Source organism: Panicum virgatum, chromosome 7K (genome assembly GCF_016808335.1).
Source record: "Panicum virgatum strain AP13 chromosome 7K, P.virgatum_v5, whole genome shotgun sequence".
Classification (NCBI taxonomy): Eukaryota; Viridiplantae; Streptophyta; class Magnoliopsida; order Poales; family Poaceae; genus Panicum; species Panicum virgatum.
Window position 1 is genome coordinate 51,663,734 of NC_053142.1, and position 23,152 is coordinate 51,686,885.

The 23,152-nt window shown below is 50.2% G+C and overlaps 3 protein-coding genes across 3 annotated transcripts; 2 read left to right on the forward strand and 1 right to left on the reverse strand.

Moving 5' to 3' along the window:
* The first annotated feature begins 1,255 nt into the window (after positions 1-1,255).
* Positions 1,256-12,111, forward strand: LOC120642111 (probable protein arginine N-methyltransferase 6.1). Its single transcript, XM_039918515.1, has 13 exons — positions 1,256-1,562; positions 1,706-1,771; positions 1,861-1,929; positions 2,455-2,490; positions 3,004-3,069; positions 3,387-3,455; positions 3,543-3,620; positions 3,969-4,047; positions 4,161-4,255; positions 4,390-4,474; positions 10,801-10,982; positions 11,080-11,198; positions 11,801-12,111. The coding sequence occupies exons 1-13, from the start codon at positions 1,362-1,364 to the stop codon at positions 11,841-11,843; spliced, it is 1,188 nt and encodes a 395-aa protein (XP_039774449.1). The 5' UTR covers positions 1,256-1,361; the 3' UTR covers positions 11,844-12,111.
* A 1,733-nt stretch (positions 12,112-13,844) lies between these two features.
* On the reverse strand, positions 13,845-15,972 carry LOC120642113 (protein ASPARTIC PROTEASE IN GUARD CELL 2-like). The gene has a single exon (XM_039918516.1). It carries the CDS (start codon positions 15,592-15,594, stop codon positions 14,206-14,208), a length of 1,389 nt encoding a protein of 462 aa, XP_039774450.1. The 5' UTR covers positions 15,595-15,972; the 3' UTR covers positions 13,845-14,205.
* A 5,187-nt stretch (positions 15,973-21,159) lies between these two features.
* LOC120642114 (DNA damage-repair/toleration protein DRT100-like) lies at positions 21,160-23,077 on the forward strand. Its single transcript, XM_039918517.1, has one exon. It carries the CDS (start codon positions 21,310-21,312, stop codon positions 22,888-22,890), a length of 1,581 nt encoding a protein of 526 aa, XP_039774451.1. The 5' UTR covers positions 21,160-21,309; the 3' UTR covers positions 22,891-23,077.
* Positions 23,078-23,152: the final 75 nt, after the last annotated feature.

Here is a 23,152-nt window from a genome sequence, read left to right on the forward strand (position 1 = left end):
GTAATTTGGCCCCTTTTTGATTGTGGCAAAAGTGGGTAGTGTAGCTTACAAACTGAAATTACCACCTTCCTCGATGATACATCCAGTTTTTCATGTATCCCAATTGAAGAAGACCATCTCCAACCCCTTGCAGGTCAGTCCTACTTTGTCTGACTCCACTCATGAGGCATATCGTATTCCTGTCAAGATTTTAGATCGCCGCTTGGTCAACAACAATACTAAACTTTCTTCCCAAATATTGGTGGCATGGTCTTCTTGGCCCTTATCAATGGCGACATGAGAGGATGAAACTGAGCTCAAAAATCAGTTTCCGGCTGCACCGGCTTTGGGGCAAGCCGGTTTTCAAGGAGGGAGGAATGTCATGAAGCCATCAGGAGCACCGGCAACCATATCAGAAGCTAGTGAAGGCGCCTAGGAAAAAGGTCAAGAGCAAGAAGACTTGGGCCGGCCAAGGCGTCTGAAGAAGCCCAACCCGAACTATGAAGACCCGCTATGGGTAAAGCATTGAGGAAGCCCATCTGCTGTGTAACGTTCTTTTTTATTCGCGTGTGCTCGTTGGGGATGGGTGTAGAACCAAAACCCTCGAATAGAACCCTGGCTGGGTCGGGCGGCAGTGAGCTGCGGCTCGATTGTATCTGGATCCCCAATTTGACCTCGCGAATCCGTGCGAGTGAACTGGTATCGTGACAGGCAGGCGTGTTGGCCGCTGGCGCCGGCTTTTTTCCTGGTTTCTTTGAGCTGGACTTCGATGATTGGCGCCAGCTAACTGGTCTCTATTGCTTCATCGGCCAACTAATCAACTATTTAGAGAATTTGTCTATAGTACTACGGTTTTAGCTTTCTTGAGAACACTTAGTTTTTTTCTCCAATTTAGTTTTTTTTCTCCAATTGAAGGTTTGCCACCGTGATATATTATTCTCAACAAAATTGGTTCCGATATTCAGTATCTCTGTTTTATTTTTATATTATTTGTAAATGTTGTTTCTAGAGGATTTGCCCTTTCTCCTTTAATTTAGAATATGCTAGTGCTCCTCAAACCTCCTCAACAAGTATATCAATAATACAAACATAAATAAACTTCACTAGCTTTTTATAAGTCAAAACATATGCAAATAAGTTGGTTAATTTAGAAAATAGGAGCAACTAGCTACCATAATCTTATCCCTAGTGTTAATTAGAATTCTAATCTACCTAAAAATCTCATCATCAACTAGTAATACAATTGGTGGAGGTACAAAACCACCGGGGAACAGTACTGCCGGGGGGAGGCGAAGCCACAAAGCAAATCAAAGCAACATTTCGCTCAGAAATCTCCACTCGAATCCCTCTCGCCACCACTTCCCTACGCTCACCAATTCGCCATGCTGCCGTCGCACCTCAACGGCCACTCCCCCCTCGCGCGGCGCCGCCCGCGCCTCTCCGCTGCCTCCCCACCCGCCGCCGCCGGGGAGTCCCCGGCCGCGGGGGCTGGGGCTACGCCCACGGCGGATTCGCTGGAGGAGCACGACCGCATCTACTTCCAGTCTTACTCCCACATCGGCATCCACGAGGCAATGATCAAGGTAAAGCCACTGAGCTTGCGATCACTTCCACAACTGCATAGCCTAAACCCCCCTAAACCCTAAGCAGCGCCGCCGCTAAATCGACTTCGTGGGCATACAGTCATTCGGTGCAATGGGGTTTGTTAACGTTTCGTTTTTGGCAGGACCGCGTCAGGACTGATGCTTACCACTCAGCGATCATGCACCATCAGAAATTTATCGAGGGGAAGGTAAAATTGCTAGCTGAATCGAGGGTTTACTACTTGTTCCACATTTTGTCAGAGTCCGGATTTCGGTCACGGATTCCAAAACTTTGCAGGTTGTGCTGGATGTGGGGTGTGGGACTGGAATACTCTCTGTGTTCTGTGCTCGTGCTGGCGCAAAACGGGTGAGCTTCGAGAATGCTCTGTTGAAACAGCTGCTCATTTTAGATAGATATTGTTTTTCTTGGAGCACTTTGTTAGTTCTGGACTTGTGGCCCCTTAGACAATGCAAAACTAATTTAACATTGCTCTTTCTGTCAGTTGACCTAACATAACAGTCTACAAAGCGCTGGGATCCAAATGTAGTTTGCACTTACACAGTTTTTCTTGCAAATTAGCAGCTTAAATGAATTGTATGTTCCCATTGAAAGCACCAAAGTTCGTAAGATGAAATTATGGCCTGTGCTTTGTTTGTGCTTTCAGAAAAGTACAGTTTAAATATATCTTTTATGTTCCTTTTTATTATCTACTTTAGTCCTGTTTTTCTATCTGTCCTTTTAATAGTGACAGGAACCTGGGATAACTGAAAAAAAAATAATGAGAGTGGAGAGAGTTGTATGTAGCAGTGATCTGTTTTCTCCAATCTATCTATTTGTTCCTCACTCTAAGATCATTAATTTTTGTCCTGCCCTCTTTGCGCTCTCTTTTAGGTGTATGCTGTTGAAGCTAGTGAAATTGCTATCCAGGTAATATGTTACTTCTGAAGATATGCTCTAACATCAAGTCGTGTGCTTTATTTTCTTTCTTTTTTCTGTATCATGTCTAAAATTTCTGTTTCAAATATTTTCATGTTGAGAAATCCAATTTGTTTATTCAATCTATGAACCTACTTTCAGTTGACAAATACATGTTTGGAAATTGACATACTTAATGCAATGTATTCCCATGAGGCCATGACGAAAGAGTAATCCAGTAGGCAGTAGGTTGTAGTTAAATTTGACAAGAGATCCTTCACTGATTATTTACCAGTAAATACCGTCAGGCATAAGCATGTATATGAGAGCATAGTACGATAAATAGCATCTAGACCATTGCATATATAGAATAATCTTTTGGAGTTAGTTTTCTAAATCTGATGTTGTAACTTCTTGGTTTTAAGTTGTTAATATGTCTAAAATGCCACCATAATAAGGAACTTGTGCTATAAATGTGATTTTTTTTCTTATAGAAATAAAATAGAATAAATGCTTCTCATGCAGGCTTGTGAAATTGTAAAAGCAAACAACCTAAGTGATAAGGTTGTGGTCATCCATGGACGTGTTGAGGTGAGATTACCCTTCTTTATCATTGCTTATTACATTCTTCATTATGTTTTGGCAACTTGGCATTTTTTGTTTTTTCATACCTAGAACAAGTTTGGTACATTTCTTCTCTATGGATGCTGTCGTTATCTCTATTTTCCATGGAGTGACGTTATCTCCATTTTCCATGGAGCGAACACATTGTTAGCAACTTAGCATGATCAGGACATAAACCAAGTGTTTTCACTAATACCATTATTTGAATACATTTACATTTCATTCCATACACTCTTGGTTTTGATCTGCATCATTTTCTCATTAATGTTGAACTGGCAGTACAGGATGTTGACCTTGAGGAGAAGGTTGATGTAATAATATCAGAATGGATGGGCTATATGCTTCTGTATGAGGTTTCTATTTCAATGCTGTTTCTTCGCATTGCATTTTGATGTGCAATTACTTTGGTTAGTTCTAATTCTTCTGATTTTTTTCTGTAGAGTATGCTGCCAAGTGTCTTATTTGCAAGAGATAAATGGCTTAAACCTGGGGGTCTTATTCTTCCTTCTCATGCTACGGTATAATTATCATACTATGTTTAAATCATCATAAATGAGCTCATTTAAATGTGACATTACTTAAACACAATAGCATAAACACTTGCAGTCCTAAATGCAAACAAAAAAATACACTGCAGATGTGTAGCATCTATTTGCTACTTTGTTCAAGTCATATTTAAGTTTGAATAGGCAGAAGTAATATTTCTGAAAGTATTTTTTTTCGTCTAAAAGGGTCTATTATCATGTGAGGCCAAGTACTAGTTTTCTAGCTGAAAATCTTGATTTACCATCTTTTGCAATGACACCAACCAATGGTTTATGATACATCATTGTCCAAAGCTGAATATCCATGATCCAATCCTGTAGCTCTTCATGGCTCCGATAACAAATCCTGAGAGATATGAAGGCAGTGTTGATTTCTGGTGTGATGTCTATGGCATAGACAGTAAGAGCTACCGTACAATCCTTTCAAGAGTTTCAATATGCATTGTTGTTGTCATCAGAACTTGGGTGGTGGCTCCAGTATGCAATATGATGATCTCAAACTTTTTGCTGTAGTGTCTGCTCTTGTGCCACTTGCCAAAAAATTTACATCTGAAGAACCCTCCATTGAAACAATTGGTGGAGAGAATGTTATAAGTTGGCCATCTGTGGTGAGTCTTGGCGAGGTCTCCAATACCAAAAGTGTCAAACAACCATCATGTTTAATTGTTACAGCCTTTTATGACTAAACTCTAATTGCATCCGTGACATTCATTTTGGTCCTGGGGCTGCACACTGTGTACAGGTTAAACACATCGATTGCTATAATTTTACACTTGAGGAATTCAAATCGATCACCACAAAATACAAAGTTTCGTCAATGATGTTAGGTGAATTATGCGACTTCAACCATAATTTTCTTCCCATGTTCTGAATTTTCTATGTTAGTTTCACTGTATTATAATGACATTGTATTATAGATTTATAGTATGATATTATCTCTTGCCCTTGATATGAGAATTCTGATATGTTACCTGACACCGAATAGCTCCAATTCTTGCGTCTATTCTTTTTTTTTGAAACTATATATTCAAATTCATGTGGGTTCCTTTCTATCATGCAATTTTAGGAGCAATATTGGCTGATTTGGCAAAAATTTTAAGAGTTAAGATAGGTCACTTAGTGGTTAGTGCAGCATACATTATTTGGTCATATGTTTTCACAACTACTAGATGTATAGGGAAGTAAGTTGATTTGTCAACTGTAGTAGCATGCTTCTAGATTCTGTTTAAATTCCTTTTTTTCTGTACATTTAATATTAGTTCAGTTCATAAGAAAACTCATTCTATGCCAACTGTTTGGTAATGATAATTGCCATCACTTGAGTTAACAAACAATAAATGTGGATTGATTGCAATAGGTTATCTTCTCCCCATGTTGTTTTAGCTGTTATTTTTTTCCATGTTGGCAGTGGTAATTTGCCAGTTTGATCCATGTTTACAGTAGTATTTTGCCATCAGTTAAACTACTGCAAACACTGTTTGGTCACTAATAATTACACTACATGTTGGTGTATATTGAGATCATGTATAGAGGCCCATCTAGAGGCCCATGTATAGGATCTATATATCCCACCCTTCTAGGGTTTGTAGGAAGACATCTCATTATTATTCTCTCCTACATGGTATCAGCTAGCCTTCTCCCTCTCCCTCTCTTCCTCTAGCTGCAGCGGCCGCCGCCGCCGGCACCATGGCAGGCCGGCCACCGGCGCCGCCTCCCCTTCCCTCCCCTGCTTCTGTGCTGCCTCCCCTGCTCCAGCCCGTCGCCCCTGCTGCGGCGCTGCGCGCATGGCCCCACCCCGCGGCCGCCCCCGCCGCTGCTGCGGGCGGACCGGGCCTGGGCGCCGCCGCGACAGGCACGCTGGCCCCGGGCGCCGCTGCCGCGGCCCCTGTTCTACACGGCGCAGGCGCACTCCAGCAGCAGCTGCACGGCCCACCTCCCGGCTCGCTGCACGCGCTGGCTGTCGCCCCTGCAGCCGGATCCGTTGCCGCCGCGTGGCCCAGGCCCGCTGCCGCCCCTGGAGCTGCCGTCCCTGGCGCTGCCGTCCTTGGCGCCGACGGATCTGCCGGCCTCGACGCTCCTCCGGCCGCCCAGGCCGCCGCCGCTGCCCTGGCCGCCGGGCGCGCGTGGCCTGCCCAGGCCGCCGCCGCTACCCAGGCAGCCGCTGTCCAGGGTGCCGGGCGCGCGTGGCCTGCCCAGGCCGCCGCCGCTGCCCTGGCCGCCCAGGGCGCGTGGCCCGCCACCGCCGCTGCCCCTGCGGGCGCCGCGGGATCTGCTGCCGCAGGGGGCGCCGCCGCTGCCGCCCTTGCCGCCGTCCCCGGGCAGGAAGCGCGCACGGGCGTGGCCCCTGCTGCTGGCCACTGCCCTGCCGCCCCTTGGCGCGTGCCTGAGCCTTGCGCGGCCGGCGGCGCCTCGCGCCCGCGGCGATCCTGCACGCGCCGCGCGAACCCTTTAGGGCCGGTGTGCCGCCGTCGCCGCCCGGCCCCGCCCTGGCGCCTCTCGAGGCCCCCGGCGCCGCCCCTGCTACCGCGCATGAGCGCGCGCAGGAGATGCTGCCTCCCTCGCCGCCGCGTGCGCCGCACAGGCTGCCGCCCCCAGCGCGTGGCTGCCGTAGGGCGCCGCTACCGCCCCGGCCGGCGGATCCGCCTTTCCTGCTGTGCCGCCCCTGCCTGCGCCCGCGACGGCCGCGCTGGCCATGGCGCGCGTGCCCGCGCCCGCGTGGCCTGCGTTTGGTATGTCGCCCGCGGTCGCGCCGTTCTGGACCCCGCCCGCTCAGCCCAGCCAGCAGCCGACCTGGCCTGGGGGGTGGGATCAGGCTGCACTGGCGCAGTCCTTCAGCGCCATGGGGCTGACGCCGCCGGTCAGCACCGAGTGGATCGCCAACTCGGGTGCCTCCTTCCACACTACCCCAGATGCCGGTATCCTCTCTTTTGTCCGGCCCCCACACCCCTCTTGTCCTTCTTCCATCATGGTTGGTGATGGGTCTTGCCTTCCTGTCACCGCCGTAGGTTCTGCTCCTGGTTCTTTTCGTCTTCCCAATGTTTTTGTTGCTCCTCAGATGGTTCATAACTTTCTTTCCATTCGTCAGTTTACAGCTGACAATTCTTGTTCCATCGAATTTGACTCTTCTGCCTCACTGTAAAGGATTCGGCCTCCCGGCGTCCGCTCCTCCGGTGTGACAGCACGGGGCCCCTTTACACCTTTCGCCTTCCGTCTGCCGCTGCACCAACCTTTCGCCTTCCGTCTTCCGCTGCACTACTTTCGCCTTCTTCTTCGTCTGCCGTTTTTGCCGCGACGCCGTCTTCCACCACCTGGCACCGCCGTCTTGGTCACCCTGGTCGCGACGTTCTGGCTCAGCTCAGTCGTAGTACCGATGTTCCTTGTACTAGGGCTCCTGCTGAGCACCTCTGCCATGCGTGCCAGCTTGGTCGCCATGTTCGACTTCCCTTTTCTTCTTCTTCTTCGCATGCGACACATGTCTTTGATCTTGTTCACTGCGACCTGTGGACTTCTGTTCTTAGCCTTTCTGGCTATAGATACTATCTGGTGGTGGTCGATGATTTCTCACACTACTCTTGGACTTTTCCTATGCGCGCAAAGTTTGAGACCTTCCCCACCCTCCTCCACTTCTTTGCCTGGGTGTCCACTCAGTTCGGCCTCACCATTAAGGCCGTCTAGTGTGACAACGGGTGTGAGTTCGATAACTCCACCTCCCGTTCCTTCTTCCTCTCTTGGGGTGTTCAGCTGTGTATGTCTTGTCCCTATACCTCTCCTCAGAACGGCAAGGCTGAGCGGATGATTCGCACGACGAACGTCGTGCGCACCCTTCTGATCCAGACCTCTCTGCCCCCGCGCTTCTGGGCTGAGAGCCTCCACACCGCCACCTACTTGTTCAACCGTCTTCCGTCTACTGCTTCTCCTGCTCCCACTCCACACCACGCTCTTTTCGGTACCCCTCCTCGCTACGACCACCTTTGGGTCTTCGGGTGTGCGTGTTACCCTAACACCTCCGCCACCGCTTCTCACAAGCTTGCGCCCCGCTCGACTCGTTGTGTGTTCCTTGGGTACTCCCCTGACCACAAGGGGTACCGATGCTTTGACCTCACCTCTCGCCGCGTCCTGATCTCCCGACACGTCGTCTTTGACGAGTCGAATTTCCCCTACTCCACCTCCTCCACAGCTTCTCCTGACCCCGAGCTGGAGTCTCTGTTTCCGATTGACCCGGTGGTTCAGCCACCTTTTCCTGTCTGTCTTTTCCCTGCAGGTTCTACCGGCACACCGACGCCGCTTCCGGTGATCCCTGCTGCGCCACGCGCGGCCCCGGTGCCTGTGGTTGAGCCACACGCGGCCCCCAGACCTCCGGTCGTGCCGCGCGGGGACCCGGTGTCTCCTGCTGCGCCACGCGCGGCCCCGGTGCCTCTCCCTGCACCTGCGCGATACGCTCAGCCAGTGCAGGTGTACCAGCGTCTCTCGGTGCCGGCACCGGCGCCGCCGCGGTACGCTCAGCCGGTGTAGGTGTACCGGCGTTGTTCGGCACCGACAACGCCGCCGCCTCCGGTTCTGGAGGCTCCTGCGCGCGCCTACACCGGAGCCGTCGCCACCGCCTTCTACACCAGAGCCGCCGCCGCCTCCGCCGACTCGCTCTCGAGTCGAGTCGGCGGTGTACCACCCGCCAGTCATCCATCGGGATCCTCGGCACATTCATCCCATGGTGACTCGGCGGATGACGTCTCAGGCCATGGCTCTCTCCGCCTCCGAGGGAGAGCAGCGGGTGTCTCCGGTATCCTCCTCTGTCCGCGACGCCCTTGCGGATCTTCACTGGCGTCACGCTATGGAAGAGGAGTACGCGGCTCTTCTTGCCAACCAGACGTGGGACTTCGTGCCGCGTCCGTCTGGTTGCAATGTGGTCACCGGCAAGTGGATCTGGACGCATAAGCGTCGGGCTGATGGCACACTGGAGCGCTACAAGGCTCGCTGGGTTCTCCGGGGTTTCACTCAGCGGCCTGGTGTGGACTACGATGAGACCTTCAGTCCAGTCGTGAAGCCTGCTACTGTGCGCACGGTCCTCTCGCTCGCACTCTCTCGCTCCTGGCCTGTGCACCAGTTGGATGTGAAGAATGCCTTTCTTCACGGCACTCTATCAGAGACAGTGTACTGCTCTCAGCCAGCGCGATTTGTGGACTCGAATCGTCCGGATATCGTCTGCCGGCTCAACAAGTCCCTCTATGGTCTGAAGCAGGCTCCTCGGGCTTGGTACTCTCAGTTCGCCACGTTCTTGCTGACTTTGGGATTCACCGAGGCCAAGGCTGACACTTCTCTGTTCATCTACCGCCGTGGGGATGAGACTGCCTACCTGCTGCTCTATGTTGATGATATTGTGCTCACCGCTTCCAGTCAGCGGTTGCTTGAGCGCGTCATCTCCTCTCTGCAGCAGGAGTTTGCTATGAAGGATCTTGTTCAGCTCCACCACTTCTTGGGCGTTACTGTTGAGACTCGCCCGTCTGGCCTGTTCCTTCACCAGCGGCAGTATGCACTCGACATTCTGGAGCGGGCTGGGATGACTGATTGCAAGCCATGCTCCACTCCTGTCGATACTCAGGTGAAGCTGTCTGCTGATCTGGGTGATCCCGTGGCTGATCCTGCTGCCTACCGGAGCCTTGCCGGTGCCTTGCAGTACCTGACCTTCACCCGGCCGGATCTCACCTATGCCGTTCAGCAGGTCTGTCTTCACATGCATGATCCCCGGGAGTCTCACCTTGCTGCACTGAAGCGTCTCCTCTGCTACGTCCGTGGCACTGTTGGTTTCGGCTTGGTTCTTCACCGCTCTCCCACCTCTGAGCTGGTGGTCTACACCGACGCTGACTGGGCTGGCTGCCCGGACACTCGCCGCTCCACTTCCGGCTACGCCGTCTTCCTGGGCGGCAACCTTGTCTCCTGGTCATCCAAGCGGTAGCCGGTTGTCTCCCGCTCCAGTGCCGAGGCGGAGTACCATGCTGTCGCTAACGGCGTGGCGGAGGCGTCCTGGCTACGACAGCTTTTGGCGGAGCTCCACAGCCCGCTCGCCAAGAGCACGCTCATATACTGCGACAACGTCAGCGCTGTGTATCTCTCCACCAACCCCGTTCAGCATCAGCGGACGAAGCATGTGGAGATCGACCTACACTTCGTGCGCGACAGGGTCGCCATAGGCGATGTTCGGGTACTCCATGTCCCGACCACCTCCCAGTTTGCCGACATCTTCACCAAGGGACTATCCTCCTCGACCTTTTCGGAGTTTCGCTTCAGCCTCAACGTAGCAGGTGGCTAGTTGTGGCTGCGGGAGGGTATTTGTCCTTTGTACTTTCTTCTTGTCCAGTCTTGAACACCGCTGCGACGGTAATTTAGACTGCAGGGGGGTGTTGGCTTTTTTGTTGTCCAGTCTTGAACACCGCTGTGCCGGTAGTTCAGACTGTGGCGGGGTGTTGGTGTATATTGAGCCCATGTATAGAGGCACATCTAGAGGCCCATGTATATGATCTATATATCCCACCCTTCTAGGGTTTGGAGGAAGACATCTCATTATTATTCTCTCCTACACTACATTTGTTGGGATCTCTTTGAAGTTATATATCATGTTTTCAACTCCATTTAGAGCCCAAATTGCTGTGTGCTCTTTTTATTATGTTGCTCAGTCCTTTCCTTTCTTGTTCATAATCTGTCCTAAAATACCACTGGTTCTTAAATCTTAAGTTTGAAATAGGTTAATTTCCATACCTTTGTGTAGTTCGTTTCTTTGTAGTTCATTTCTTTGGATGCCCCTTCAAGATTTAAATATCCAAATATAGGAGACATGAGACATCAACCTTGTACTTTGCTTTTATAGATGTAGCATGTTTATAAGCCCATATCAAGTAAACGAGAAATTCTTAATCTATTTTTTAGTAAGAGAATATCGTAATTGTATTTGTACAATTGATATCTGACTTTAACCATAAAATAGAGAATTAGATTTTATCTATTCAGAAAGTTGAGATGGCACCATTAATCTTTACTCACAGTTCAATCTAACGTTAGCAGTTGAAATCTATTTGGAAGTTAATGCTGAGTCTGGATTATTATTTTTCTTTCAAACTCACATATTAAATGTCTTTTCTCGGTTCCTTTTTCCTGTTTGAAGCTCCCATTCATGGCTTTGGTTTCTGGTTTGAGGTGGAGTTCAATGGGCCCCAAGAGTCCTCCCATAATATTCCTTCCAATTTGAATCCACTTGAAATTATTCAGAATAAAAGGAGACGATCATCTGAAGATACAGTTCTTTTGTCCACAGCCCCTGAGGATGAGCCGACCCATTGGCAGCAGGTTTGGTTTGTGACAATGGTCTATTCCTTCATAAAAGAACTTATTCAGTTTTCTTGCTCTTTGTAGTATAATTATAATCTTGGGTCACCTTCTGCAGACTATTCTGTACCTCCCTGATCCTATAGAGGTGAAGCAGGATCAAACTGTAGAAGGCTCTGTAACGGTGTCCCAGAGCAAGGAGAACCCACGTTTTCTGAATATTCATCTAGAGTGCTCGTAAGTTCCTTTACCTGTTATACTTCAGTAGTTCCTTCTGAGCATATGGCACTTCTAGTATGCTGTCCATACCAATAATAGTTGCTCAGGAAAACTCTTGTTGTTGTCTGATTTTTTTCATGGATCTAGATTTAGTATGCTACATCATATTGCTTAGTATGTAATAATGTTCTGAAGTGGTCTGGTGTCATTTTAGCAGTCCATATAGGCATTTCAGATTTGCAATGATGAACGATGACATATGCTGCCTACTTTGTATTATAAATAGTGCATCCATGCTGCCTACTATGTTTTGGAACGTAGGAAGCCAATCAATCAAGATATCCCCGCTGTTGTAGATTCCACGTGTATGTCTCAAAATGAACAGATTTGATCCAAAGTGTCCATGCATCATTCTGGTAATTTTCTAGCTAACATATATCATAAAGGAAAGCTTGCTGTCAAGTTTTTGTTCAAATTTGTGCAGCACGATATCTCTGATATCATGCCATTTGACACTAGTTTTGCACTAAAATATGAATAGTTTGCACATTTATCATGTTTATAGATCAATTAAAAATCTGGCTTCCCTCTCTTATGCCCTTTTTATCTTTGTACAACAGCACAGGAGGACATACGGTGGTAAAAGACTGTGCCATGCGATGAACTGGTCCTTTTTACTTTTTAGTTACAGTACTGTGGGCTGTGGCTGGGTTCCCCCAGTAAAGATCCTATAACTTGAAAGAGGTCTTCTAGTATTCCTTTCTGCTTCCGCGAACTGAATTCTATCATCTGCAGCGAGGAGTTCAAGATTTTGTACTGATAGTTTTATGTCCCCTCATTTTCTGATTTTTTTACTGGAAGCGGAGAATTTGTATTATTAATGCATTTTTTGTCCACTGTTAATGAAGGTGGGGATTGCAGGATTTCAGTTTGTCTTATGCTATAGATTGTAATTTCATTTGGCTCTGCATCACCAGATTAAGCCCGGCTCACTGTCTAGGAGTTCAGGATGAGATGAGAAAGCAGGATGAGATGCGAAGGTTAAAGCAGGAAAAGGTGGATAAGCTGAGGTCATGTTTAGTTCCAGCGCAACGTTGGAATCTTACTGATTTGAAGTACTAAATGAAGTCTATTTATAAAATTTTTTACACAGATGGATTGTAAATCGCGAGACGAATCTAATGATGCTAATTAATCCATGATTAATCAATAATTAGCAAATTGTTAGTATATCATCACTGTTGCATGTTGCAAATCATGGATTAAGTAGGCTCATAGATTCGTCTCGGGATTTACAGCCCATCTATGTAAAAAGTTTTGTAAATAAGCTTCATTTAGTATTCTATGCATGTGTCGAAATATTCGATGTGACGGGTTTTTTTCCGTTTATGGGGTGGTAACTAAACAGGCCTGAGATAAGCTGTTTTCCCCGTACAACCCAAGGATACTGCTTGACCTTTACCTGCGCAACATTGAACTTTTTCTTTGAGAGGCTTGTACTTTAGTTATGGTGAAAAGCCTGCAGAAAGGTGAGATTTTTTATGGTGTTCTCCAATTGTGAGTTCTGCGAAGTGCGAACTCAAGTTTATTTGTCCAGTAGATTGACTTGGGCCGTGTTTAGATGTTTTGCAAAAAAAATTGCGATGGAATTTTGCTAATTTGAAGTACTAAATGAAGTCTATTTACAAAACTTTTTGCACAGATGGGTTATAAATCGCGAGACGAATCTAATGATGCTAATTAATCCATGATAAGGTGTTTATGGGGTGGGAATAAGAGGTCCTTGGTGATACTCGTGCCGCCCACCCCCTTTTGCTGCAGCAAAACATGGATAAGGTGTCTTTCAATGAAAGCAAGTGCATGGTATGAGCAGAAAATAAAAGGTCTTACCTGTGGCTGTTGTGGCTCCTGAATTGCTTTAAAAAATACAGTCTTCCATGTGGCTGAAACCGTTCTACAGCTGAAAAATTGTCCATAATGCTGTGGGTTAAGCTTGTGATCATACTATTTTCCGAAGCAAATTGTTGTTTGCACTGTCGATTTCCACGTCCGTACAGGCCAAGTTGAAGGGTGAAAGGTGACGAACTGCATTATTGGTCCGTCGCCGTCGGGGACATCATCCCTTCATTCACTTGCAACCTTGCACACGCCAAGTGAACGTGTTCTGCACTCTGCGGAGACCATGACCAAGCGAACACCAATCATGCTGTTGGAACTTTGACATGGGCACATGGTGTTCTCGTCGCCTGGATGTGATGGGCAGATCAACTGATCAAGAGCAACTCCACTGGAGCTACTAAATGAGCTGCCATATCCATATTTGCTCGGTGGATGCAAAAAATTGATCTCCAACATGCCTTTCAAATGGGCTGTTATTTTGGTAGGTCTTCTAAATTTCTCTCTCCCCCAATTTGGTGGCCCTCTATTTGGGCTGCCAACTATGGGCTCTCTGTAGAAACCCAATTTACTCAGGCTGCTGGAGTAGAGGCCCATATTTAGGTGACCAAAATTTAGATGTGGGCTTCTAAATAGACATTTGCTCACCCAAATTTAAAAACCCTATTAAAATTGCTCTTATATCCTTTCGATCTTTACAAACTTCATTCAGGAGCTTTCCTAACACACAGGAAAGCATACTCTGTTACTCTATGTATGTACTACAACTAACTAATTTATACACACGGTACGATACACTCATTCCGTATGCCTACGTTTTAGCAGGCACAGTACGCTGCTCGGCGAGTACATACAGTCAGTGTTCAAAATTTCAGCAAAATTTCGCGAAATTTGCTGATTTCGGCCCCCTCCGAAATTTGAAAATTTTGAAAATAATAATTTAAATATATTTAAAAGTATTTTTAAAAATAATCTAAAAATAAATTTCTGTCGAAATTTCGCGAAATTCGCTGATTTCGGCCCAGTCCGAAATTTTTTGTCAAACGAAATTGAAAACCCTGCATACAGTACATAAAGTAAGCTTGCAGTAGCTGGATGGCAGTATGGCAGGGGGAACACCAACACCAATCTAGCACGTGTTGGGCCCGAAGCCAATGAAGCCGTTGGCCGAGTCGACGGTGATCTGGATCCCTTCCTGCTGAACGTTCCCCAGGATGGAGAGCCCCGACGACGACGGCGCGAACGCCAGGCAGTATATCCCGCCGTCCACCTCCACCAGCAGGTTCCTCGCCGGCAGCGTCAGCGTCGCGCCCTCGTCGAAGTACAAGGACACGGTGGGCACCCGCACGCTCGTGTACCCGCTCAGGTCGTAGCACGTGTCCAGCAGCGACATGGCCGGCGCGCGCGGGAGCGCGCCCACGGCGCCCGCGAACGCGTCCCGCAGCGCCGCGTACGCCTCCTGCGGCAGCCGCGTCACCGCCGTGCCCGTGTCCATCACCACGCCGCCGGCGCCGACGTCGCTCAGCTGGAACAGCCCGGCCTCCAGCGGGAGCCGCTCGTCCCCGACGCCGATCCCCAACAGGCCCACGTAGTAGAAGCTCGGCGCCTGCGGGTTGCGCACCAGCGGCACCCACACGGCGCCCTCCGGCACCGCCTCGCTCCGCCCGAGGATCAGCGACCCGGCGTCGGCGCTGGACCCGGCGCCGCGGCTCGCGAGGCAGTAGCTGAACGCGCCACCGGCCGCGCCGCTGAGCTGCCCGACGAGCGACATGGGGCCCCAGCCGAGGCCCAGCAGCCCCGCCGCGCCGACGAAGAGGCCGCGGTTGCGGTGGCCGCAGCCGATGGCGACGCCCTCCACCGCCGTGCCTCCGAACGTGAGCGTCTCGAGCGCGAGCACGCCCTCGGTGTACGACCCGTCCCCGTAGGAGACCTCGTACCGGCACCTCCCCGCGTCGCCGCACCCGGAGCTGGAGAGCATCCGGCAGATGGCCGACCCGCACGACACGCCGGAGAAGGTGGTCGACGAGGCGGGGTCGAACAGCGGGTCGGCCTGCGCGTAGCACTGCAGACACGGCTTGCACTGAACCCAGATGACGTCGCTGCCGGAGTCCACCACGAGGTACTGCTCCGTGGGCGGCGAGCCGACGCCGACGCGGACGAAGTACTCGCCGCTTCCCTCGTCGAGGCCGGACACCACCTCGGAGCCCAAGTCCGTCGGGGACAGGCGCCTCACGAGGTACTCGGCGCGCGCATTGTCTCGGGCGACGCGGTCGACCACCGCGTGGCGGCGCGAGGGGTACGTCGCGCCGGTGATCGCGTCGCGGTGCACCAAGGCGAGCGAAGGGTTGCGGCTGCGGTGAGCAGCAGCAGAGGACGACGACGTCGCGCTTGCGCTCGTTTTCGTGGTGAAGTTGTGAGAGTTGATGTACTGGAAGCGCAGGGATGATGCGTGGGAGATGATCAGCATGAACGTGGCGACGAAGAGGAGGAGAAGCTTCTTGATGGTTGTGGCCTGCATGGCGCTGATGAGCTTGTGGATGCGTGGGAGCGCGCTCCTTTTCTTCTCTAGCTGCTAGCTGCTGCTTCTGAAGTGAAGTGAACTGAACTGAATTTTTTGGAAGTGAGAAGGATGCGGGAGGGGGTGGATTTATTTGTGCCGGACTCTGCCTATCATATCACTGGCGTAGCTTAGCTTCTGTTTGCAACAGTTGTTGCAGTGTAACAGCAGTGGTAGTGGCAGAACCAATGGTGTGGTTGGTGCAGATGCAGAACTGAAGGTGTGTAACTACATGCTTTTTCTTAAAAAAAACTGCATGCTTGCCCACTTACCATTCTTCTCTTCACGATATTGATTCAAATTGGATTTTGAAGTGAAATATATTCGCTGAATCTGCATTTGCGTGGCAAAGCATATCTGAAACATAAGTTTTGTTGGAAAGTCTGTCATAATTCAAGACTAAAGCCAGCACTAATATTCCTTAACATCATCGTGCGTGCAATAATGCTGAAGTGAAGTTGGATAGCGAGGCAAAGCACGATTCAGTTTCGTCGGGTTTTGGCATTTTTGAGTCTTTTATTAAGGTGCTCACTTTCCCTCCCTTTGTCTGAATAAAAACACCTTTTATTTGCTAGTAGATTCGATACTGCCCTTTATCTTTCATGATACTTCTTTAATTTTCTCAGAGCCAATTCTATACTTATTGAATACTGAACAAATAATGCCGATGAAAGCTAAGGTATTTAAGACAATGCTTTCATATATTGCTGTTAGCAGACAAGTGGTACAGTGAACTGAACCTAGACTCCAGACAGAGGTATTTCAGTATGTTAAGGAATCTACACGGTCTTGGCAATTGATACATGGTGACGAGGACTGTACCATGCCGGCCGAATGTTTTTGATGTGCAATAGCTATCAAACGTATTGCTTGCTGGCCTTGTTGACAAAGGCTTGCAGGGACCACATAAAAGCTCCGATCCTTGCACGACCAGATCAATCTTTAGTTTGGTTGTGTTGATCAGTGCCTCTCTCTCTCTACGTGTAAAGACTCAAAAGGAGTTTTTGATGCTGATGAAACTCCAACTTGACTAAGCTACTAGCATGCATCAAGATGAAAACATACTAGCATGCATCAAGATGAAAACATGTAATTTCCTTCTTTGGAACCATGAGTAGGAGCACTGCTATTTCATCTAAGGCCTTGTATAGTTCGCGAAAATTTTTGGGTTTTGGTATTAGCACTTTCGTTGTTATTCGGTAATTAGTGTTCAATTATGGACTAATTAGGCTTAAAAGAGTCGTCTCGTCATTTACAGTCAAACTGTGTCATGAGTTATTTTTTTCAACTGCATTTAATGCTCCATGCATATATACGAAGATTCGATGTGATGGGTACCGTAGAAATTTTTTTGAGAACTAAACAGGGCCTAAGAAGATATATACTCGATCAGATACCGGTGAACATGAGCTCACCAAGAAAAGAAAGTATAGCACACTCCCTTGTTATGCACACTGTATTAACAGAATTTCTTTTTTTTGCGAGGCTGTATTAACAGAATCTAATACCATGATAGCATGTATAGTATAGTATGCAAAACTAGTCAAGTATGTACTATCAAAATAAACATAACCTATATATATCAACCATCTAGAAACAAAACGGTTGCATGTAATGCATAACCATCTTGATTACATGAAGAAAGTTACAATCATTGTAACCTTTTACAAAGTAATTATTATTTGTCACTTAGTGGGATGAGTTAGAAAGCCAGACTTCTTTTGGTTATAGTAATGGACATGCTAACGCTGCATCAACTTGCAGGGGGGAGAGATCACGCAGTGCAAACACATGTCATTGGGTGAAACATGACATCTGAGTCGGCTGTCCTTTCGTCCTTTAAAATCCTTTCCAATCCCCTTTTGTGGCCAATTTAAAATGGCGTGCTCACCAGCCACTGAAGAACAAAAAATAGTAGCTCGAGTTAGTTGAAGTGTTGAACGCTAGGTTGGAAGTTCATTCCTGAAAGATTAGCATATGATTTGCTCTCTCTTGTCACTAGTGCTGCAATTCTTTAGCTGTATTTTGCAGTCAGCTGCATGCATGCCCGGCCTCCAAAAGCCTACATATACACATATATTGCTCTACTAGAAAGTAGTAACTCATATTGCTAACTTGTACGGCAGAAAATGACAGTCCACTTATTCTACATATGGACTGCGGTAAGAGGTCACCAGGTTGTGTGCCCTTCCGACAGAGGCCGGGAAATTTTTCAAGATGATGTATCACCTCGATGTTTTCTTCTTAAAATAAATAAAGTTTCCCTTTTCCAAAATAAAATGTTTTCAACAGAAAGGCAGGGATGGTTGGTTGCCGTAGTTTCTATATATATCTCTCTTTCTCAAGAAAAAGGCAGGGATGGTCTGTATGAAACTACAAACCTGACAATCTCTTTTAATTTTGTACTGTACGAATCTATTCATTATGCATATATATCGATCCACCTGACTAATTATACATGTATGACTCAATTTCTAGACACACAGTGCCAGCAGAGATTGATTAGGGCGATAATTAACAACATCTGAATAACCTACCCAATTAGAGGCTCTGAACTTTACAACAAAATGTGGTTATGAGGAGATAATGAAAGGATTGCTTAAACAAATGAAAAGGAGAAGACATGCTTGCAAGGGATGCTTAGGCACGCAGCAGGCGAGTGCTGAAATAATAGAGGCCTCTACTGAAACGCGACAACGATCTAATCCTGGCGTCGCTGTAGTGGAGATGTCACCAACGCCAACGGCATTGCATTTGCAACGCTAGTGAAAGAGAAGGGAGTGGCCGTGGCCTGGCTGGCTAGCTAATGCGTGTCCATGCGCTTGTTCCTGGTGGGAGGCACACATCACAGACGCCACCTTTGGAATTATTGGAGCTAGCTAGGCCGTCACCAAATTGACGAGAAACTGAAAAGAAAACCCTGAAAGATCTAACAAAACTCTCGACCAACTTGATCGTGAGTGGACGGTATTCGAAATACCGAATCGTGTCCACCCCTGGTACCCTCTTGGCCCTTGGATCAGACTCGTGCGGCTCAGATGTGGTGGACGGAGGAGTCGGTGAGGTCGCCGCGCGGGTGGTGGATGCTGCCAGTGCCAGCGCCATGGCGGAGGCCGGAGCCTCCCAGTTTCCATACTTAAATCCGAGCGGAGGATCAAAGTACTTTGCAGCGCGGGCAGACAGCACGATCGCAGCAATGGCGTTTTCTTGTCCCTCGCAAAGAACAGCTCCCGCGTGACCGCGTCCGGACGCGCGCATTTTTTCGAGGACGTCATGCAGCCGTAAGCTGACGGCTCCAAGGGAAATAGAGGCGGCGTCGGCGAGCAGGGGCTGGCCTTGGGCACGGAATGGATGAGCGGCGGCGGCGGCGGCGAGCAGAGTCCAGTTGTCTTGTGATCATGGATCCAACAAGGAAGAATCGACGCTACCCAAATGCACCGCGCCCATGGAACTCGGCAACCTCGGGCCGGCCGGTGCGGCGGTGCTGGCACCGATCTGACCGGAGATGGCTGCGACAGGCGGCGCGCGATCGGCGGCGGAGATACGTGCTGGGTTTGGGCAAGATCATTCGACTTTCGACAGGCAACCTACGCTCGAGGCGCGGCGGCTCTCCGGTGAGCCACGGCGGCAGGGCACGGCATGCAGCCAAAGCGGCATTATATTCCAGGGATGGCCAAATACCGACCGGGGGTGGACGGCATTTGAAATACCGTCCACCCCTGGGTCTTGTCGACCGTTGGATCGGATTCGTGCGGCCCGATTGTAGGACTCCGTCGTCCTCGTCCAGCAGGCGCGGCCGCGCGGGAGGTTGATGGCGCGGAGGCCCAGCCCAGGTCGGGTGCATCTCTGGAGCGCGGTGGAGCACGCTTGTGAGCTCGCCGGCAGAGGATGTGGTGTCGTCTGGGCAACCGTCCGATGGAAGGCGCGGGGTGGTTCCGGCGAGCCACAGTGTGCAGCAGAGGAGAGGCGGCGTCCTTGTCACGACCAGGGGCGGACGGTGTTGATCGCCATGGGACCTTGACAGCCATCCGCCTGGACTCGTGCGGCCCAGATCATGCGTGGGTTGCGCTCGGGGCTAGCTGATCGTCCTCGTCAGGCAGCGCGGGAGCTGCACGGTAGCATGGTGCCACGCTAGATTGATGACGGGATCGTGGAGCAGAAACCGGCGGCGATCCTGCCGGACGAGGATGCCATGCCAGCAACTTGTTTGCCGCCTCCTTCCAGAACAGCTCGTGGCGAGGGAGTTGGCCGTGGACACGCGCACCTACGCGTCAATCAATCCCCAACTGCACCATCCTCCCAAAATATTTCTCCAACTATTCAATTGGTGATCGCCGTCGGTGAAATTGCTAGCCGGTTCACAATTTAATCGTACGTCGACAACATGGTTTCCTGATAAGGAATTGATTCAACTCTTCGACAGCACGAGCACGGAGAAAGCCAGGTTGGGGCAGAAACACAGTGGAGAAAGCCAGGGCCCAAGGCCTGCCGACTAAAGTGGGCTGAGGCCTGAGGCCCGAGGAGGATGTAAATCCGGCCCAAAATATTCTAGGCAAAAGACGAACAAATATGATTGATAATGCTGCGGAAATTCAATAAAAAAATGTTGTGGACAGCTTGTGTGAGTGACATGTGGCTCAACATCTAATTTCGTGAATGGAATGCTGAACTCTAATTCAGCACGAGAGAGAGAGAGAGCAAAGCATCCTACAGCTCTGCTGTTAATTTCGTGAGATTTGATAAAGTCGAAGGGAAACCACAATTTCAGTCCTCTTTCCAACTCACATGGGCACCATGTACAGATGTACTACTTGCTTGATCTTCTGCACCCTTTCGGCAAAGCATTTCCAGTTCTCCCCTACTACCCTGCTTGGGGCACCTTAATCAGCATGAGTGAGTATCAGGGCATGCTTAGCTTGATCAGAGAGGAGGCTAAGAATACGAACACGATGCGAATGAGCTTATCTGAATTTGTCCGGCATTGGTTTTGCACGCAGAGAACAATCCTTAACCAGCAAGTGACGACAGGAAACGGCAACCCTGCAAAGTTTGTAACTGAAGCGCGTATGCTCCACCACGAACTCCCGTGACCCGGAGCTGACGCCTGTAAATAAAGCCTACGAAACCGCAGGCTTCAACTTCAATTCATCGCCGACCACGCGAGCGTGCAAACCTAGTACCTGCAGTGATGTGCAGCAGCTGCAGCTGGAGCTAGCTCTAGTCAACTGAACCCGGCAGCTAACGGCCTGCCCATCGAGTGTTCCCTCCTCTCTGCATCAGCCATCATCAAGAGCCCTTCGCTCCTCACGCCCGTCACGCGAGTCCAGCAGCTCATGCCGTTGCCCCCGGCCGGCGCCGGCGAGGTCGGTGAGTTCGAAAGCCCCACCCAAACGCTCCAAAGTTAACTTGCCTAGCCCCAACGCATGAGCACAGTGAATGCACGCGAGGCTCCTCCGCGTTCCCGGCGTCGCCGCGCGCTATAAATCCTCGCGCGTCACAGATCGCACTCGCATCTCCCACGGCCACGCACCATCATATCATACACTCGTGTTCCCTACGTTGCCGCTTCTCCTTCTGACTCATCCATGCTCTTTCTCACGCATCGCTCCACCACCAGTGTGCAGTAGCAGAGTACACAGACGCATCATCAGATCATAAGAGAAGATTACCTGAGCAATGCAGCTTTCTGCAAGGCTCCTGCGTGCTCTTGCCATCCTCCTTGTCGCCCTGCCGTCGAGCTCCGCGGGCCACGCACCAAACGGCGACGCGGCCGTCGGCGCGGCGCGTAGCGACGACGACAGGCCGCCGCCGCCGTGCTCGCCCGCGGACCGGGCCGCGCTGCTCGGCTTCAAGGCCGGCGTCGCCGCGGACACCACGGGCATCCTTGCCACGTGGGCCGGCGGCGACTGCTGCGGCGCGTGGGAGGGCGTCACCTGCGACGCCGCCACGGGGAGGGTCGTGGCGCTGCAGCTGGAGGCGCCGCCGCCCAAGGGCCGCCACTACATGGAGGGCGCCCTGTCCCCGTCCCTCGGCGGCCTCGAGTTCCTGGAGGCCCTGGTCATCCGCGACATGGCCAGGATCGGGGGCGCCATCCCGGCGGCCCTGTCGCGGCTGAAGCGCCTCAGGGAGCTCTACCTCGAGGGCAACATGCTCGCCGGGGCCATCCCGGGGAGCCTCGGCAAGCTCGGCTCCCTCCAGTACCTGTCGCTCGCCGGCAACCGGCTGGACGGCCAGCTGCCGCCGGAGCTCGGGGCGGTCTCCGGCCTGGAGCAGATCAACGTCGCACGGAACCGCCTCTCCGGCGCCGTGCCTCCGAGCTACAGGAGTCTTTCGAGGTTGGCGTACCTTGATCTGAGCAACAATCTCTTTTCTGGCGCAGTGCCCGGGTTTATCGGTCAGTTCAAGAACCTGGCCTTGCTGGACCTCAGCAACAACAGCTTCTCCGGTGAGATACCGGCTGCACTCTGCACCTTGCACAGCCTCACAGATTTGTCACTGAGCCATAACAAGCTCGGTGGTCAGATTCCACCCCAGATGGGCAGCCTCCAGTCTCTGAATTCTCTGGCCATGGATGGCAACATGTTTGTAGGCTCCATTCCAGCATCATTCCTTGGCCTGCAGAAACTGTGGTACATGAACCTGTCAGGGAACGGGTTCACTGGTCCACTTCCCACCGGCATCAGCAACGCTCTGCCTTCTCTGGTATCCATGGACCTCTCCCACAACCATCTCACTGGCGACGTCGATCAATTCTTCAGAAGTTTATCAGCAGCCAATCATGATGCCAATAACCATTCCAACAAGCCTTCACCGATTGTTCTCCCACAAAAACTAGAGCACTTGGACCTGTCCGGGAACAGAATCACCGGTGCCCTGCCTGAATTCACCCGCGGCGCAGGGCTGAGGTGGCTTGACATCTCAAGCAACGCCATTGGCGGCCAGATTCCGAGCTCGATCTCGAGACTGAGCAGCCTGGAGAGGCTAGACATTTCCAGGAACCGAGTCCGGGGCGTCATCCCTGCGTCCATGGCAGAGATGGTGCGCTTGCAATGGCTCGACTTGTCCAGCAATGCGCTCGTCGGGAGGATACCGGACAACTTCACAAGACTCACAAGTGTGAGGCACGCGAGCTTTAGACGCAACAAATTGTGTGGGCGGATACCGCAGGCCAAGCCCTTCAATTTGTTCCGTGCGGCCGCGTATGCGCACAACCTGTGCCTATGCGGTAAGCCGTTGCCACCATGCAGGAAGATATGAGAAAAAGGGATGCCAAGGTGTTGGGTGAAAAGTTGAAAGAAATGTTATCTACTGATGCTAGAAAGGGTGTGGAGATAACAATGTTGGACTGTTAATTCAGTTTAGAGTACCTCTATGTGTGTCTACTATGCAAATTTGTTTCGATTGTAAAAATGATGTGCAAATAAGAGTATTTTATATTGGTGAATGAAAACTATAAATGTTTCTATAAAAAAACTATAAAAATTAAAGGTGCCTTTATCTTATTTTGTAATTAATAAGA

Excerpts from the sequence above, each read along its gene's own strand:
- LOC120642111 (XM_039918515.1), top strand. The coding sequence starts at position 1,362 with ATGCTGCCGTCGCACCTCAACGGCCACTCCCCCCTCGCGCGGCGCCGC. Across the intron at positions 1,930-2,454 it reads CTCGTGCTGGCGCAAAACGG|GTGTATGCTGTTGAAGCTAG; the intron begins GTGAGCTTCGAG and ends GCTCTCTTTTAG. Across the intron at positions 4,048-4,160 it reads TGATGTCTATGGCATAGACA|TGTCTGCTCTTGTGCCACTT; the intron begins GTAAGAGCTACC and ends TTTTTGCTGTAG.
- LOC120642113 (XM_039918516.1), bottom strand. The coding sequence starts at position 15,594 with ATGCAGGCCACAACCATCAAGAAGCTTCTCCTCCTCTTCGTCGCCACG.
- LOC120642114 (XM_039918517.1), top strand. The coding sequence starts at position 21,310 with ATGCAGCTTTCTGCAAGGCTCCTGCGTGCTCTTGCCATCCTCCTTGTC.